Source organism: Diabrotica virgifera, chromosome 10 (genome assembly GCF_917563875.1).
Source record: "Diabrotica virgifera virgifera chromosome 10, PGI_DIABVI_V3a".
In the NCBI taxonomy this organism is placed as follows: domain Eukaryota; kingdom Metazoa; phylum Arthropoda; class Insecta; order Coleoptera; family Chrysomelidae; genus Diabrotica; species Diabrotica virgifera.
Window position 1 is genome coordinate 28,692,780 of NC_065452.1, and position 19,347 is coordinate 28,712,126.

Sequence of the window (19,347 nt, forward strand, 5' to 3'; positions counted from 1 at the left end):
TTTTTTTAATTTGCGGAATAACTTTAAAGACAATTTTGGATTTAACTAATTTATAATAAATTTGTTAAGTCCAAAATTATTTTCAAACGTATTCCGAACATTAAAAAAATTGAGTGTCGTGTAGAGAAAAAAATTACCTTTCAAATATTGTGCCACATGACTATACTTGCGATTTAAAAAAAAGTGGGGGTTGATGCTGGGCAGTAGGGGGTTACATTTGAGGGTATGAATTTTGCATGAAAATTCGTCCCCTTTCCAATATAAATTGACGTGTTTCTTAATTGGGGGGGGGGGGGGGGAGCAAATTTACGTTGGAACACACTGTATATGTGAAAAACCTTATATACGTATTTGTTTTTTTCATCAAAGAACTTTATTTATGCGAGTACTATTTATTGTTGACAAAAAAAATTTGTGGCTCTTTAAAAACTTTGAACTTTTGTAAATTGTAATTTTTGACTCTTCCGACTCAAGACGAAACCTGACCTAGTCCGAAAATGCTTCCTAAGGGAGCTAGAGCTATTTGAAGATGGCGTCTGGTAATTAGTTTTTCCTTCTTTTTGAATACCTCTAGAACGCTTCTATTTGGAAAAAGGAAAATTGGTACACTTATTTATCTTCCAAAGATAAATCGATTCCATCCATTGCAAATTTCTAGTACCGGTCATAGGCGTCCGTTTGGGTAGGGCAACAATTATATTATTGCATAACTTTTTTGTTTTTAATTTTTAATCATTTTTGAGTCTGGATTATTAAAACGTAAGGTATTATAGTACTAATAGGTACTCTTACTTTAAGTCGATAGGATACACCGTTTTCTAGAAAAATCGATTTGAAATTTTTTCGTTTTTTGAATATCAAAAATAATTTCAAACGTTTATTTATATTTCAAAGATGAATCGATTTCATTAACTGCGAATTTCTAGTACCGGCCATATGCGTCCGTTTTGGGTAGGTCAACGGTTATTTTATCGCAGAACTTTTTTGTCTTTAATTTTTAAGGATTTTTGACACTAGATTATTAAATTATAAGGTATTCTACCACTAAAAGTTACTCTTGCTTTAAATGGTAAAATACACGTTTTTTTGAAAATTATTTTCAATTTTTTTTTTCAAATTCAGGAAACGAAAAATTTTCAAATCGATTTTTCTAGAAAACGGTGTGTCCTACCGACTTAAAGCTAGAGTACCTTTTATTACTAGAATACCTCACAATTTAATAATCCATTATCAAAAATGCTTAAAAGTTAGAGACAGAAAAGTTATGCGATAAAATAACCGTTGCCCCACCAACAACGGACGCCTATGACTGATACTAGAAATTGACAATAGATGGAATCGATTTATCTCTTGAAGATAAATCTGTGTACCAATTTTTGTTTTTTTAACTAGAAGCGTTCTGGAGGTATTTAAGAAAAACTAGTTAAAAGACGCCATCTTCAAAGAGCTCTAGCTCTCTTAGGAAGCATTTTCGGACTAGGTGAATTTGGTTTAATGGTTTTAAAATTATCTGAGGAATCTCCTGTCTTCGTTTGTCGGTAGAGTTTCTGGACACCCTGTATAAAGACGGGAGTCCATGGAATGTAGCTTAGCACTCTTCGCCAGTTCACGTCGGCAAAGAGAAATAGAAAATAGATAATAATGAAAAAAATTAACAATTGGTGCCTCACGTTACTGTGAAATACAAGGCGATTCAGTGAAACGGTAAGATTTGACAACGCTGCTGGTGATAAAATGGAGGAGCCGCGGGCTTGCGACGTAAACGTTGTGAATCTGGAGAGTGGGAAAGTTTAGTTATCATGGAAGCGTGGTTTTGTGAACAACGCGCATTTGCTGTGAAAGCTTGTTACAAAAATGGTGAAAGTTTTGTGCGTGTACAACCAGCATTTCGTTTACACGCATTTCCGCGCTGCAGTTTCTTCTAACATGGCTATTAAGACTTGGGTTAGGAACTTTGAACGTAGTGGTTCAATATCACAGAAAAGAGGTGGCAGTGTCAGAACTGCTCGCACACCACAGAATATTGAAGCTGTGCCAAATTCATTACATGCGAGTCATCGCAGGGATCTTCGAGCACTCGCGTGTAATGAATTTGGCACTGTTTTAATATTCTGTGATGTGCGAGCAGTTCTGATACTGCCACCTCTTTTTTGTGATGTTGAACCAGTACTTTCAAAGTTCCTAACTCAAGTCTTGTAACTTGGTCTTGTGAACGGGGCGGCAAATGGTAGTGTAAACGAAATGCTCGTTGTACACATGATAAAAATTCCAACATAACGTCGTTAGACCACTCCATAGTAAAATTACCACGACGCCACGACACCGACTGTACCAGCCCCTAGCCGAGTCGGAAGGGTTGATGGGATATCACCCTTTATCAGCTTCTGACTTTCTTTTAACCATGTTCATTTGCTGATAAACGATGGACCTCGCGCCGATCCGAGCGGGCAAAAAATAGAGGGTTCTCTTGGCGTGCCATGCCACGTGCCATGGGGTCCCAGCTTTATATGACAAAAAGCATAGCTTACCTAGAGAATATATTAGGGGGAAACAACTGGATTTTGGCAAATAGAAAATGGAAAGAAAACTAATATTTTAAAGGGATGCTGATAGGAAATTAACAAATCATCAGAAATTAATATTGGTAAACGCTTTGTGTTAAATGAAGAAAGATAATTGTGATATATCGATAATTTTTGCCGTAAAAGGGGCGTTTACATTAAAAGCATAAATATTTTTTAAATTAAAACTAATACTTTTACTCATAGACCGAAAACTTTGTACGTAACCCTGTAGATACGTTGATGATTTAATATCGTGGGCCTGGAACATGCAGGCGTAAATAAAAATCGAACAACAGTTACAATACACATCGCAGTAAATACACTGCCCGACAAAAACACCGACACTTATTTCTTTACTGATCGACTCAAATTAAAGGTCGTATTAAAAAAAATATTAAAATCAAAAACAGTTCGAAGCTTAAGATCTGAAGAACTACTACTGGGACCAAGTTCTGGTAAAACGACCTGAATTCGTACTTTCTAAAACTTGGAAAGCAAACGAACGATGATTTAGAAGAGGACTAGGGGAACTCTAAAATTACATTTCACTACCTGTGTACTCATCTAAGTAAAAAAAGCTGTTCATTCTCAAATTAATCCCTTAATTTGTAATCTCACATTATTCTTAACTTCTTCAACTTTTATAGTTTCACCGTGTATAATTGAAACATTGGGAAAATATATCGAGTAATATTTTAATTATTAGAGTCCAGTGCACCTTTTGCAACCTAACTTAACTGCCAAATCGTGGTATTTCCAATTGTACTTCCTAGTACATGTTGCAATAGTTTCCTCAAAAAACTGTAGTTGTAAGCTTTCGAAAGATTACAAAGTTCGTTGCTCTTGTCATGCAACTTATTGATGAATTGTATATTTTGACAAGATTATAAATTAGCCAAAGGGACTGTCAGTCGCAGTCTATCATCAGAGCCGGATTTAAGGCAGTGGGGGGCCCTGGGCAGAATTGGTGTGGGGCCCTACCTCCTACCATTAAAAAAATGTTGATCTACTTTTATAAATATATTTTTAAATAATTAAAAGTACAAGAGCTATAGCTTGTTACAGTAAAATATTAAAAATAATAATAAGATGTAATTCTTGATTATGTGGGACATATCTAGTTGCATTAAGACATCGTGGCCAATGCTCATTATAGAGAGATGATTCAAACACTCTTGGCCCATCATAGACCAAAGTCGATTTTTAATTAACTTAAATTGTGAGACTATCCACTACAGTTAGTTAGCATCAGAACTAAATATAAACAGGAAGTGTCACCTCAACATTTGGAATAGCATCATTCATATTCTTTTCTTTTAGCAGTTCGTACATTTGAAGTTCTTTGCTTATATTTGATGAGCTGATTTCTTCTTTAAATGCATTGAAAAATCTTACAAACTGTACCAGATGGACACATAAGTTTTCATCTAAATGATTGCTATAAATGTTGGCAAGATTGAGTGAGTGATCTTCAATTTCATTGAGAGTTCAATTTTCCAATTTTCCAAAATTATGTAAAATCCAAAATTGGAATGAATGGATTCATATGTAGACAGTCTCTGAGTTAAAGAGGTAATGAAGTGATCTATTATAGCGATGAAATTTTGAGTTCTAAACTTCTCTGATGTTCTCATATCTTTCGAAATTGTCACGTCTTGACTGTATAATTTATTTAAGTGATCTAAGTACTGCCACTCCTGAATTAAGGTCAATATTTGGATCTTGAAGAATACGACTTGTGCTGTTTGTCTTCCCTAATGTCCTCTCTGTTTCCAGTAAACACATTCTATTATAGGTACAAACCATTTGCAATGCTACGAATTTTAAATTATTGCTCATAGTCTTCCGAAATTTTGGATAATGCTCTTTTAATCGGATTATAACCTTTAACTAGTTCTTTTGCGGCATCACCTCCATGACCATCAAGTAGTATTTGCTCTTTTAGGAACAATAATATTTTTGCCACGGTCTGCGTTGCTGTCGCTTAAACACGCAGCTTTTAAACATTCTGTTAAAAAATTGTATTGTATATGTAGAGGAAGTGAAAAATACATAGAGTTAGTTCTTCTAAGAAATTAAAGAATGCTGTGCTATGCTAATACATGATAAATAATAAAACTCAGTTGCAGCTTTTGAAACTAAATTTAGAGAGTGGGCGACACAAGGAATCCACAACTCCAAGGTATTAAGGTACGCATCCATACGTGGGTGCTCCGTACTCGGTGTAGCAGCTCCACATAGTGGACAGGTTGGTGCTCGCAATACGGCACTCACCCTCTTTGATTCAACCGGTTTGCGGTTTATATGTAGGGGAGCGCATGCCGTATCCATTTGAGCAGCTACAACGAGCACGGAGCACCCACGTATGGATACGTACCTTTTTGTTCTATAATTTCAGCCTGAACACTATTGCATTTTCCACTGATAACTGACGCATTAACGTAGAACGATCTCCTGCAGTTTTTCAAATCGATATCATGTTCTTTCAAAATGTCATTAGAGAATTAAATATATCTTCTGCTTTATGACCGCGATTTGACAAAAATATGGTAAACCTCTCAACAGGAGTGAAACTTTTTATGTCACGAAATATCACAGTTCATTGATTGGTATGAATTGAATAAAATGTTGACTTCTTAATCCTTAAAACTATTTCATTGAATACGTTTTGACCCATTGGATGTACCTACAATTTCCTCACATATGGTTAATGAAAGATAGTTGACATGTCCGCTTCCAGGATTTGAATATTTATTAATATGGTGCTTCAAAAATTGATCATATTCAGCTAATGGCTGGAGTATTTCCAAATAATTTTCATTTTATGTTGAACTTGACAACTCATTTTCGCTGCGAAATACTAAATCTCGTTCACAAATAAACTTTGTAACACTAAAATTAGTCTTTTGATTATTTTCCAATAATTCTTTATTGTAATACTTCGTTCTAGGCACTGAGGATGATCTGATCCAGATTGAAAACGTTTTGCAAATCCTTTTGGAGGACTTTTAATGTTTTTTAATAAAACTTTTTTATACCATTATACAAAGGAAGTTTTTACTTCTGTATGGTTTTTTTAATTCTTTATTGCTTCGGCCTGTTTTGCTATTTCAGTATCAATACGCCCAATTCTTTCGTGTGCTTTAGACATTTCGTGATCCATAAGCCTACTATCTGCATGTTTCCAATCACAAAATCCTCTGTGGCTAAAATGTGTACGAACACTAGATAAGAATTTACAAAAGAAGCAATACATTCACCCGGTGGAAGGTGAAAATGAATAATGTATTATATTATCACTCCTACGCTCCTTCATTTAATACTCGACATACATTGTCGATGTCGAGTTCCTGTATCTCCTGCCAATATCCCTTTAAATGAACCTCTTACGTTGGAGGCTTTGTGGGGGCCCCCGAAATGTGTGGGTCCCGGGCAGCTGCCCATCCTGCCCCCCCCCTTAAATCCGGCACTGTCTATCGTAGAAATTTACCTGAACAACATCTATAGTGTAATACTCAGTAGCTGTCAATAAAACCATATTTTACTCCACACTCAAACATTTATTTACCATCGTCGATCGAGAAGAAGCGGACAAAGGGGCATTACAAAACAAGTCGATCCTGATATTTACATCGAATTGTCCAAACCTTAAGCTTCGTCGCAATTTTTACCTAGATGAATAGACGGGTAGTGAAATGCAATTTTAGATTTTCCTTAGTCTTCTAATTCATCGTTCGTTTGCTTTGCAATTAGTGTTGCCCAAATGCAAGACCACGACGAGACTTCGACAGTCTTGGTCTTGGTCTTGCAACAGTACACTTGGTCTTGGTATTGCGCTCCAGGTCTTGGTCTTGGTCTTGCAGCAAGAGTCTTGCAAGTCTCGCAGTTGCCAATTAGCCTATTACATATCTTAGAACAACGTAACAGAGTAGGTAAATAATTTGCAGCTTGAATTATTTATTCGTTAACAATATTGCTGTAATAATATTGTTGCTAGAAGGTAAATTGTCGTTGTACCTGTAGGTACCGGATACCGTACCGGTACCAATGAGTGTACTAATCAAACTGTGTTTTTTTATCAAAGTTCGCATCATCCTGTGGAATATTCTAGCCTTTATAAAGTCTAGCTATAAAGCCTAGTCTGGCTATAAAGCCTGGCTATAGCCTAGTCTGGCTATAAAGCCTGAAATTAAAACCCTACTACAGTCTGATATTTTCTTAACATTCTGTTTTTTTATTCATTCGCTTGGATAACAACAAAGTTAGGTATTTTAATAACTAGCCATGTTTCTCATCAATACATGCTGTTTTGAAATAAGTATGGCAAATCTTAAGGGGTAATTCTAAACAAACCGGTTACACGTAGATATGCGCGCCATGGTGAATATTAAAATCTTAATTGTATGTCAAAAATGCGTAATAACTACCTCTTAAAACCTACCAAATTTCATTCGCATATCTCAACCAGTTTTAGAGCAATAAATAAATCGTCAGTTTGTAAGAACAATTTTAACATCCCCTATTTCGGAAACGAAGCATTTGCGAACATACGTTTAAAAGCAAACTGTCATTACTTTTTCGTGCAGAGTAATTACCCCTTAAAGTTTGCCATACTTATTTTTTAAAAACACCCTGTATTGATGAAAAACATGGCTAGCTAAAAAAGTACTTAACTTTTTATTCTCCAACATATAAGCGAATGAATCAAAAAACAAAATGTTAAGAAAATATGAGGCTATAGTTGGGTTTTAATTTTAATATTTTATAAGCTAGAATATTCCATAGGGTGATACGAACTTTTAGAAAAAAAAAACACAGTTTGATTGGTACACCCGGACAACAGGTTTAGGAAATTCAAGACATCAAAAATGACCCATTTTTAAGGTGGTGCGTTAATTTCTTGGAATAGTGTATATCACCAAACATAAAGAGTAACAAAAGAGTAGTCGATTGATATAACAAATGACCAATTTAATTTAACTACAGAAAAAACTGCTATAAATGTGCTTTTGTCTTGTATACATTTCACTGTAATATTTCTTTGTTCAATGCCTCGGTAGACAGTATATCGTTATTAAATATTTCGTTATTTTGTTTACACGGTATGTATAGCCGGCATTATTTTACCAAATTTTGTCTAACTGAATGAGGTCATAATTATAAATAATAGTCTTACTATTCTTTATACCGATAAGATGTAATAGGTATATTTGTTATCAGCTACATATTTTTAACATTATTGTCGGCATCGCAAGGTCGCAACGCAAGAATATTAATTTATGAATAAAGGCCGGCTATTCTCAAAACCTGGACAATTAATTTCAGAGCGAAGATGTCGTCTGCTGGGAGAGTATGTAAAAATATTTTATTTTTGCATTGTAATAATGATCTCTGAGTACGTGTCAAATGTGTCAAGTGTTATAGATATTTTGATTCGCTATGTATGTTCGTAATGCGCATAAGTCAAATTTTCCAAATTTTTGTTAAACATTTTTTTGCCTCTCATAGAGTATCTAAGAATATACCCGAACTAATATACTCTCTAAAACGATCCTCAGTTCTAACTGCAAGACGCAAGAGTCTTGCAGGCTTAGTCTTGTTCTTGCTCAAATCTTGCACGGCAAGTCTTGGTCTTGGTCTTGCTGAAATTAGGCGGTCTTGGTCTTGGTCTTGCAAAAACGCAAGAACAAGACCAAGACTGCAAGACCAAGACCGATTGTGGGCAATACTATTTGCAACTTTTAGAACGCACGAGTTCAAGTTGTTTTACCAGAACTTGGTCCCAGTAGAAGTCTTTAGTTCTTCGGATCTATGTAAAGCTTCAAACTGTTTTAAGTATTTGTCGCTATAGCGTCTGTATTGAATTATTTCTTTTATTTCGGGATTGGAAGCCAGCTAGGGATGTTCTCGAGCCGAGCCGAGCTTTTGAACAGCTTGAACTTCGAGCTGTAGTTTGAGTGGTTTGAGCTCGTGACTCGTGTCGGCTCGGTTCGAATAGTTCGAGCCCAGCCGAGTCGAGCTCGAAACCATAATAATGCATTTAAAATGTAATATTCGTAGTAATTTACGGACACACTGCATATTGAAAATACATATTTGTAGTCTGAATTACTTATTCTCAAACACAAGTATCAGTCGTAGCAGAAATACTGGCTAGATTATTAGCTAAAATATTGACAAGCTCGTTAGGAAAGCTCAGCTCGTTTCGAATTCAGCTCGGCTCGATTCGAAAAAAATTTGATTCGGCTCGAAGCTCGGCTCGCAAGAAACAAACCGAGCCGAGCTCGTTAAAAGCAAAACTTTAGAATATGCGGAAATAGAAAAAAGATACTGAAGTCAAAAACAGAGTGCAGGAATAAACATTTTAGGTTTAAAGTTGTGTCTGAGCTTTTTTGTCCGGCAGAGTATTTTCAACCATATTAACTTTGTTCACAGGCGATCATTTCCATATCTAACGTATCCACGTCTTCTTCTATGTGACTGGTGGGCGTGGGAGTGGGCAGACGTTGACCGCCGACCATTGGATCCCTGGATGCAGGACCCGGGGAGACCAACAGAGCGTCAGTCTGGAGGGCGTGTGGTGATGAAAGCATTGGATCTCCATTTACCCCGTATACTAATTCGTCATCGTCGATTCCCTCTTCCATCGTGGTTAAGTTGAGTGAGGCTTCGGACAGTGTGTCCGATAGTACATCCGGTATCTACAAATAAAAATTACATTTTCAATTTTGTTCATTACTAGATTTAGTCGATAATAAAACGGTTCTAGAATATACCTTATGTGTGAATTTACGTTATGTTCAATAAAAAATGTACAGTTAATGATATGGCTGCAACCTGCAGCACCTACGACATGGTCTCATTTGATCAAGAGATTCTCAGATTAAGAACGGTGTCTCATTATATGAAATATCCAAGAATATATTGTTCTGAAGCATTTTTCTTGTAGCATGTTATAGGCCATTGATTATGTTCAAAATAAGAGAGCTAAAAGGAACTACAACGTTAACGGGATTTTATTGTCTCATATGGTCAATGGACCTCTAAATTTGAAAAAACCGCGGAGTGCTACTATTTAGAGGGGTGCGTTTTTGAGAAAGGGGTGAATTAGTCCCTAGGCACAGGTAGGGATGACAAAAACAAATTACACATCGACATATCGTATCATATGATATATCGAATGAAGATATCGATATATGCAATATATCGATATATCCTTCTTTTCGCTCTTTTCCTTGGTTTAATTTGATTAAAAAGCTCCACCAATTGCTAGATCCAGGTTTTGAAATTTTGTCTAGAGGCTAAAAAAAAACATTAAAAACGTAAATTTTCCAAAAAGTATCCGGCATTTTTTAATCAAAGGTGCATCAATAAATATCATAAAATGGCACACCAATTTGTCATTTTTCTGCATGCCTCTTAAATCTTCAGAAATTTGTACTTCAATTTGGATTTAGCAGAACGAAAAATTTAGGATTTAGCAGGTTTTGATTCTGATGGGCTCAATTATTATAAAACTTTATAGAACGTACTACGTGAACGCGACAAATTTGAAATCGTTTTATTACGGTTTACATAGCGTGCCCTCTTGAAAAACGTTGTTAAAAGATAAAAAAATGCATGGTAATATACCTGAAATTTTAAGGGTAGGTATACGAGATTCAAATTAAATAATACTGGTCGAAAAGTAAGTAAGTAAACTGTTTCCTTCAAGCAGCAGCGAGAAGCGGAACTACCTGACTTGACAATGGCAAGTGAGATCTTGCTGAGACGTCCTCAAAATAATGGTTTTCCTTAAAACCAAAATTATTCAACGCGGAGTCAAACCCGGAAAATAACAGAAAGCACATATAGCTCCCGCGGAAACTTCAAGTGTAACATTGATCCTGATGTATTTGCTTGACCTGCGCGTCTCTTGGATCTTGTGATTGGTCCAGTATATATTGGGGGGTCTGGAAGGGTGACACGCGTAGATGTCGCTGCTTGATTTATTTTGGTCTTTTTCTTCAGTACCGTTTTCCATGCTGTAGGAAACCGTTGAGCACCATCTCTTTGGTTTAGACCGTTGGGATATCTTTCGATTTCTACCGATTCTCTGATTTCACGTTTTCTTTTTATTTCTATGTTAGCTAACATCGTTGTTTGGTTCAGGTTTATTGTATGTCCTGTATTTGCGACATGTTGTGCAAGGGATGACGTGGTTTCTCCCCTTTCGATGGCATTTCGGTGTTCTTCTCGTCTTACATGGATTCTTCGGTTGGTATGTCCAATGTACCACTTTCCACAATCCCCACACGGAATCTCGTAGTATTTATATTACACTGCCAATATGCATAACGACGAAAAATAACAAGAAACTTATAAAGCTATCCACAAAACCTCGTAACATTATCATTGATTTTAAAATCAGTGTAGGTCAGTCCCTAACCTTCGATCAATAAATTAAACATACTCCGCTAATGATAGATCTTATTAGAATACTCTCAGGTTCATTACCAAATTTAATGTCAACAATGGTAGTGTAAGTTAGTAGATTATGAATTTATTTCCTGGTGACATATTTTTATTCACAATTATCACTTATAATAATTTTTTGGTGGCCAGCACCTCAAAAACACGTGATGAGAGTTTAATGTGTAAATTGCTTCACAAATATTTGTATAAAAAGCCAATTTTTTTCTAATTATTTTATAAACGGTGTACAAATTTGAAACTAATTTTATTTCAAGTAATACTTAGGATATTACGCAAAGCAAATGCTTGTACATACAGGGTGATCCATGATCCATATAGATAATAGTCATTATACACTGACCAAAACGATAAAGGAGCAACTTATAAAGGTATTCGTAGTTTTGAACACTAATTCTTTTTATGATTAAATTATTTTTATTTAACTGCATCTAAGCCTTTGCGCTATGAACATAGCAAAGTTTTTGTTACTGAACTGTAAATTCTCTAGTGAAAGAAAATAAATAAATAAAATGTGATAAATGTGAAAAATTCGATTAATTTTTTTAATAACAGCGTTGCTAAAGATTATTTTAAAACAACACTAACAACTTGTTGTGTTTGGGTTCCACTAACTTGCTTAACTTCTTCACAATGTTTAGGCATGCTTTCTGTCACATTTCGAATACTTTCTTGATCTAGTTGTTCCCATTCTTTCACGAGAACCTCCTAGGCATGTTGTAGGTTTCTTAGTGGCTGATGATCTTTCAAGGGCTTCACTAGTGTATCCCAAATGTGTTCAATGGGATTTAAATCTGCACTTCTCGCTGGCTACTCACTACTCAATAACCTGAATATTGTGGGTAGTCAAATAATTCTGAACTATCCTGTCTCTATTGTCTTTAAATAACTCCATACATTTCATGTCTGGTCCAGGCTCTATTTATCCCACCACGACTTAACATTTCTGCTGTACAGCGCCTTGAGTAACCTTCTTGAATTAAAGTTATTGCGAAACGAAGTATTTATAACGGTACCTATAGACCGGTCTAGTTAGACTCAAAAATAGGAGTGAGGTTACAATAATTACCATCAAGCTGAAAATTGGCAGGATTGTTCAAAATACCATCATAAATTAAATCTAAAAAGTCCCATTAAATCCAACCCGAGCTAAAAAATTTACGCGGGGTCGAAGGTCACCAAATATGGTTTTTAGCAATTTTCAGCGAAATGGTAAGTTTTATCATAAAATTAGTTCTTACAAAAAATGTAGATTAGATAATTATCTATAAAAAATATCTTAGTACTTTTTTCGTAAGAGCCACCGTTTTTGAGATACAACGATTCAAAGAGTTAAAAGAGTTCTAATCGTCATATGCATTAGTACACCACGTATATACATCACTGAAGCAGTAATACAAGTAAACATAATATTCTATCGGTCAATTAACTTATATTACACATAATAATATAAGACATTATAAATATGATAATGTTTCTACTATCCAGCTTGCGGTAGATATTATATTACAGTGCCAACAAAAAAATCTTTACAAAGTTAATCTAGCGCGAAAATAATAAGAATTACTATTTCAATTTTACGGCTTATTCCCAAGAAAAAGTAAACTGATATGACAAAGTATTAACTTTTAATAATTCTTCTTACTTATGCGTCTTATTCAATTTATAAAGATGGGTTTTGACGGAATAAACACGTTCTATCAGTACGTCGCGGTCGGCTAATCTAATCACCCTATCTATTCTTTTTTCAGAAGGGTTTGAACATAATAATGAAAGTCAAATTTCTAGGCAAAATGTTTATTGCTAAGTACTAATAAACATTTGAATATACAATAAACTTTATACAAATTTGGTTTCTTTACTATTATGCAAATTACATCGTTATCTTCCTGGGTGGCGAAATCCTTCAGGTAGATGACACCCTCAAGGTACCTATTAATTAGTCTTGAGTACTCCGGAGTGAAAATACGAGTTAAACCTAATTTTACTTAAATGTGCTGAAAAAACAAATTCAACTCCAGAAGAAGTTATTTCCAACGGAATTAGCTGTCTTCTCTCTATGTATGGAGCACCTAAAAAAACTGCGTGCTTAGATAAGTTTCGATATGCATGTTTCTTTAAAAATACTCGAAATAAAAAACAAGTGCAATTATCTTGTCTTCCTCCAACCTCAGCGGCTGCTCATCAACATCTTTTTCGGGTATATTAACAAACTCAAGTGCGGCTTGGTTATCAGCTAGATCCAAAAGACTAGGGATGGAAATTAGTCGACAGTTCATTAGAACCAATTCAAACTTTACTCCCACCTGCGCCAGAAAAACTCCTGAACACAATTTTTTGCAACTGTAAAAAGGTATGTAGTGCTAAATGTGGTTGCAAAAAAGTTGGACTATTTTGTTTGGTAGCATGCACTAATTGTCAAAACCGGTCGTGCTCCAATGTTGAATCACCAACAATTGAAAATTCATTTGATTCTATCGTGGAGCCTTGCGATGTGTCATTATTGGGGCAATTTACTTGCACCCAGGATGAACAAGAAGAAGAACAACAACAAGAACAAGAAGAAGAAGATGAAGAACTAGAAGGTAAAGAGGAAGAAGAAGAAGAAGAACAAGGAGAAGAGGAAGCAGAAGTATTAAAAAATTACGAACCAGTTGGATAGATTTCCCTTTTATTTAATTTATACCGCTTTTTATAACTTTTATCATTTTTAACCCTTGCCAATATCAATAATTATTCAATAGCTTCAAATTAAACAGAATCATAACAGATCCGTGGAATAGACCTATTGGGGAAACCACGTTAAAAAACGGGCTAAGTACACTATCTCAAAGGTGGTGTGGAAACGTGTGTGCATATTATGACGATTACAACTTTCTGAATCGTTGTATCTCATAAACGGTGCCTCTTAGGAAAAAAAGTAATAAGGCTTTTTTTATAGCTAATTATCTAATATACATTTTTTGTTAGAACTAATTTTATGACAAAACTTACCGTTTCGCTGAAAATCGCTAAAAACTATATTTGGTGACCTTTGACCCCGCGTAAATTATTTAGCTCGGGTCAGATTTATGAGGACATTTTAGATTTCATTTATGGTATTTTGAACAATCCTGCCAATTTTCAGCTTGATGGTAATTTTTGTAACCTCGGATGTGAAAGTTGACCGGAGTACTACCCGAGCTAAAACTCGTTCGTGTACAACACGGGGCGCGCAACACCTAACCTTTGAACCTGCAACTCGACAGTTATTTTCACAAGAGGTGAAAGTACGTGTTTTATGTTATTGAAATTTATCGAAAATTGTTTTGAAGATCGGAAAAAATGCCTGGATCGGGAAATTATTTAGAACGCAGTTGACGTATTTACTTTGGCAACTTGCTCTAAAAAATAATTGTTGTCGCAAAGATACACATAGCCTCCTGGATAGCAGCATGTGCCTTTAACAAAGGAGCTAAAATCAACCTCACAGTAATGGATCTTAGGGAATAATAAATATTGGAGGAATAGCAACAAGTTGGTCGGAAAATATCGAAGAAGCTCGTATTGCTCACGCCAATAGAAGGAGCAGCAAGACATCAAAAGAGGGCAGAATGATGAAAAAAAAAAAGCTTTGACCTACCATTTAAGGCTTTTACTGGACAATGACGGCTCCCAATATGCACCAAAAAACGCCGATTTGAAGTAAAAAAAATAAACACACATTCTAAAAAAAAAGCACCCCACCAGGGTAAATTCACTCCCCAAAACAGGCGTTCTTTCAAACTTTACATAAAATCGCGTAAAAAGACCATAAGAATACAAAAAATTAACTTTTTAAAGGTTTATTTATTTGTTTTAAATCCCAAGAATTGGATTCCGTTGGAATTAACAAAATATATTACAGAGAGGCAGAAAAATGTCTCCCAAATTAAAATGCTTCTTTTGGAAGACACCCTCTACAGTGGTGAAAAACAACTAAAGGCCCGGACACACATATCCGCACCAAGCCAGCACCGCGTCCGAACCGAGCAGAGACAGCAAGGCTGAGGTCTCTGCTCGGTGCGGGAGCGGTACGGATATGTGTCCCGGCCTTAAACGTGGCAAATTTTTTTTTGTACATGTACTTTAAAACTTTCTTAACAATGTATAAAAAATTATAATCATAAATATAAAAAAAAAATTTAAAAATTTATTTCGCCGAAGCGATGGCGGTCGGTAATTCAACACTTTTTCCCCATCTTAAAAGTGCACAACATCCCTAAAAAAGTTTTCACTTCAAAAATTTATTTCGTCGAACAAATACCGGTCGCTAATTTAATACGTTTTCCCCATCTAAAAACTGCACAACGGCCCTAAAGAACTTTTCACTTCAAAAATTTATTTCACTGAAGTGATGACGGTCGCTAAATCAATACTTTTTCCCCATCTAAAAAGTTCACAACGTCGTTAAAGAAGTGTTCACTTCAAAAATGTATTTCGTCGAAGCAATAACGGTCGCGATGACGGTCGCTAATTCAATACTTTTTCCCCATCTAAAAAGACCAAAATGTCCCTAAAGAAGTTTTCACTTCACAACATTATTTCGTCGAAGCAATGACGGTCGCGATGACGGTCGGTAATTCAATATTTTTGCCTATCTAAAAAGTGCACAACGTCGCTAAAGAAGTTTTCACTTCAAAAATTTATTTCGCAAAAGCAATGGCGGTCGCTAATTCAACATTTTTCCACATCTAAAAAGTGCACAACGTCCCTAAAAAAGTTTTCACTTCAAAAATTTATTTCGCCAAGGCGATGACGGTCGCTAATTCAATACTTTCCCCATCTTAAAAGTGCACAACGTCCCTAAAGAAGTTTTTACTTCAATAATATTAGTATTATTATACGTACATTATAATAATACACGTACAAAATCTATTTTGTCGAAGCGATGACGGTCGCGATGACGGTCGTGAAATCAATCTTTCTTCCGCATCCCAAAAGATTTTACATTTATTTTAAATTTAAATACTTTTATACAATTTATGTATACATACTCATAATATAGATACGTACAAAATTTATTTCTCCGAAGAGATGACGGTCGCGATGACGGTCGCGAAATAAATCATTTTTCTTCATCCTAAAATAGGTTTTACATTTATTTTAAATTTAAATACTTCTATACAATTTATATATATACATACACATAATATACCTATATATGTACAAAATTTATTTCGCCGACGCGATGACGGTCGCGAAATAAATCCTTTTTCCGTATCCTAAAATAGGTTTTACATTTATTTTAAATTTCAATGCCTCTACACAATTTATATATACATACACATAATATATAGCATAAGCGATGACGGTCGCAATGACGGTCGCGATGACGGTCGCGATGACGGTCGCGATGACGGTCGCGATGACGGTCGCAATGACGGTCGCCAATTCAATGCTTTTCCCCTATCCAAAAATCTCACAACGTCCCTAAAGATGAAGGTCGCGATGACGGTCGCGAATTCAATGCTTTTTCTCCCATCCAAAAATCGCACAACGTCCCTAAAGAAGTTTTCACTTCAAAAATACTTTTTTTATTTTTATTTTTAAAAATATTAAACTTCATTTTAATTTATTTTGGTAACAAAAAAATTGAGAAGGCATCAAACAAAACTTAAAAATTTATCAAAACTGGCAAGCAATAAATCCATCTCCAGCTACATCAATATACAATTTTATGAAGCATCTCCCTGTATAATTCTCCCAATAAAGCCATTAAAAAACATTTATAATAATATCAAGGATATCATCATCACTTTTTCTTTTGTTTGTTTGATGTTTTCAATGGAACTGACATCCACACCAATGTAAAAAGAGCAATTTTTTAAATAGGGGTTGGTAATTCAGGTTTTTTTTTAATTTATAAGTTCCATTGTATTTTCGTCGACTGTTGTGACTGAATTTTGAAATAAATTAAATAAAATATATTTTATAAAGAATATTTTATTAACACTTGTTAATATTATGTAATATAATAGAATCGAATAATAATAATAAGAACAAAGGTTAATATGAATTTTGAGTCTGAGTTCTGTACCTCTGATTTTTATTACTTATGCCTAACTAAAGAAAGAAAACATATTTTTACCTGATAAATTTTGCTTTTGTACTTACCACAACGAAATTTCAAATTATATGAAAAGTTATTTATTATATTTTTTTAATTTAAATTATTTTTAAAAGTAAAAAAAAATTAAATTATATATTATTTTTATTAACTTTAATAATTACAAAATACGGTATATATAAAACCCATAAATACAAAAAAAACTTTAAAAATGAACAGTTTGGTATTTCTTTTGTGTAAACAAGGAGTGTGTCGTAGGAGCAGGAGCCCCCAAACGTAGTTACCCATCATGTTCTCATTATATTCTCATTGATACCGGTATCTGAAGTTTATTACATCTTGGCGAAAGCGTTCCCCTTGCTCTTGTGAATATGCACTTAGGTGTCTTTAAATTTATCTAAGTGAGCATGTAGCATTTGTACTTTAAGAGACATCCGGCATCCCATGATTTTGAAGCTGTCAAGCCGCTGTAATTGTCAGCCTCTGACAGTTTCGGAAAAATTGTTTTAAAAATTGAAAGTCCTCAGAATCTTGACGAAGAGCCTTTACGAACTGCTTCACGAGACTTAATTTTATCTGCAATGAAGGCATGAAAGCATAATGGGGCTCCACATTTGAAACTCGCTCCGATGAGAACATGAGTGCTGATGATAGTGAAGTACATCAGCTCTACTATCCCCAAAGGATAAGAACAGAACAAGTGGGTCGAGGTAGAGGTGTAGGTCGCATTGGATGCTAGTAGTTAAGTAGTGGTCGATATCGACAGCACATAGCAAGGAGGTCACCTGCGCTGTCAGTCGAGCTAGAACCACTATCAAGTGATGTAGTTTAATGAAATTTGAATGACAAAAATACTGTGCTTTTGCGATGTTGTGTCAGTCAAGTGATGATAGTGATGAAATATCAGCTGTAAATAATCAGATCCTCCTTCATATTTCAAAAATTTACTGAATTTAATTACTTTAGAAATTCAAAAATAAACTTCTTCTTCTTCTTCTTCTTTTATATAGGCAGTACTGCCTGTTTTTCTTCAACGGTGCCTTTCATTCTGCCCCTAAGTTGTCATTCCATCTTTTCCTTGGGCGTCCTATACTTCTCCTGCCTATCGGTGACTTGTCCCTGGCTATTCTTACTATCCTTGATTCAGACATCCTGCTTATGTGCTCATTCCACTCTTCTTTTCTGTTCTTTACCCAGGTATTTATATTGTCTACTCCACATATGCGTCTGATTTCCTCACTTCTTACCCTATCCTGTAGTCCTTTTCCAGCAATCCTTCTTAAGATCTTCATTTCGTTGGTTTCCAGATGTCTTCGTGTTTTGCTTGTATCTGGTCTTGTTTCGGCCGTGTAAGTCATAACTGGCCTAATAACTGACTTATATATTCGGGCCTTTGTTTCCAATCTTAGGTGTTTGTTTTTCCAAATTGTGTCGTTTAGGCACCCGGCCGTTCTACTGGCTTTAATTATTTGGTCTTTTACCTCTTCTTCGATATTGTTGTCGGCTGATAGATTAATTCCCAGATATTTGAAGGTCATTACTTGTTGTATAATTTGATTGTCTAACTCCAATTTGCATCTTATTGGTTCTTTGGCAATTACTAAGCTTTTTGTTTTTTGGACTGATATTTTCATATTCATTTCTTTTGCGTTAATGTTGAACTCGTGCAATAATCTTTGTAGGTCGTCTTCGCACTCTGCTACTAACACGGTGTCATCAGCGTAACAGAGTATTTTTATCTCTCTATTGCCCATTTTGTACCCTCTTTTTTTCTTCACCTGTTTTATTATTGCATCCAATATTATGTTAAACAGTAGAGGGCTTAGTGAATCTCCTTGCCGGATTCCTGTGTTTGTTTCTATGGGTTCTGTTATTATTCCATTGACTTTCATCTCTATTTTATTTCTTAAAAAAATAAACTGAGTACAAAAAAAGGATTATATAAAAAGTATAAACTCAGATAGCGCAGATAATGACAACTTGGCTTCGAACAGACCAATCACAGGGAAGCATCCTTGTAGGCCGCACAGTAGACATCCATGTAAAACAAACTCATTTTATTTTCAAAAGCATCGATGTAAACCTCTTGGATGGCATCGCGCCTAACCTCCACCGCGACTTACTTGCTATGTTCTCTTCCATTCACTACAATGTGTTTGTTTTACATGGATGTAGACATCGACCGCGACTTCCACCTCCACCTCCACCGCGACCCACTTGTTC

The 19,347-nt window shown here is 35.2% G+C and overlaps 1 protein-coding gene across 2 annotated transcripts in view; it reads right to left on the minus strand.

The window, feature by feature from the left end:
• Window positions 1–286: 286 nt before the first annotated feature.
• The window catches only part of LOC114337466 (transcription factor EC), a 598,738-nt gene continuing 579,677 nt past the window's right edge, over window positions 287–19,347 (minus strand). For both annotated transcript variants that reach the window (XM_050663117.1, XM_050663118.1), the window contains exon 6: window positions 287–9,265. In XM_050663117.1, the coding sequence (XP_050519074.1) occupies window positions 8,984–9,265 (282 nt within the window). In that variant the 3' untranslated portion in view covers window positions 287–8,983. The remainder of the gene's footprint in view (window positions 9,266–19,347) is intronic.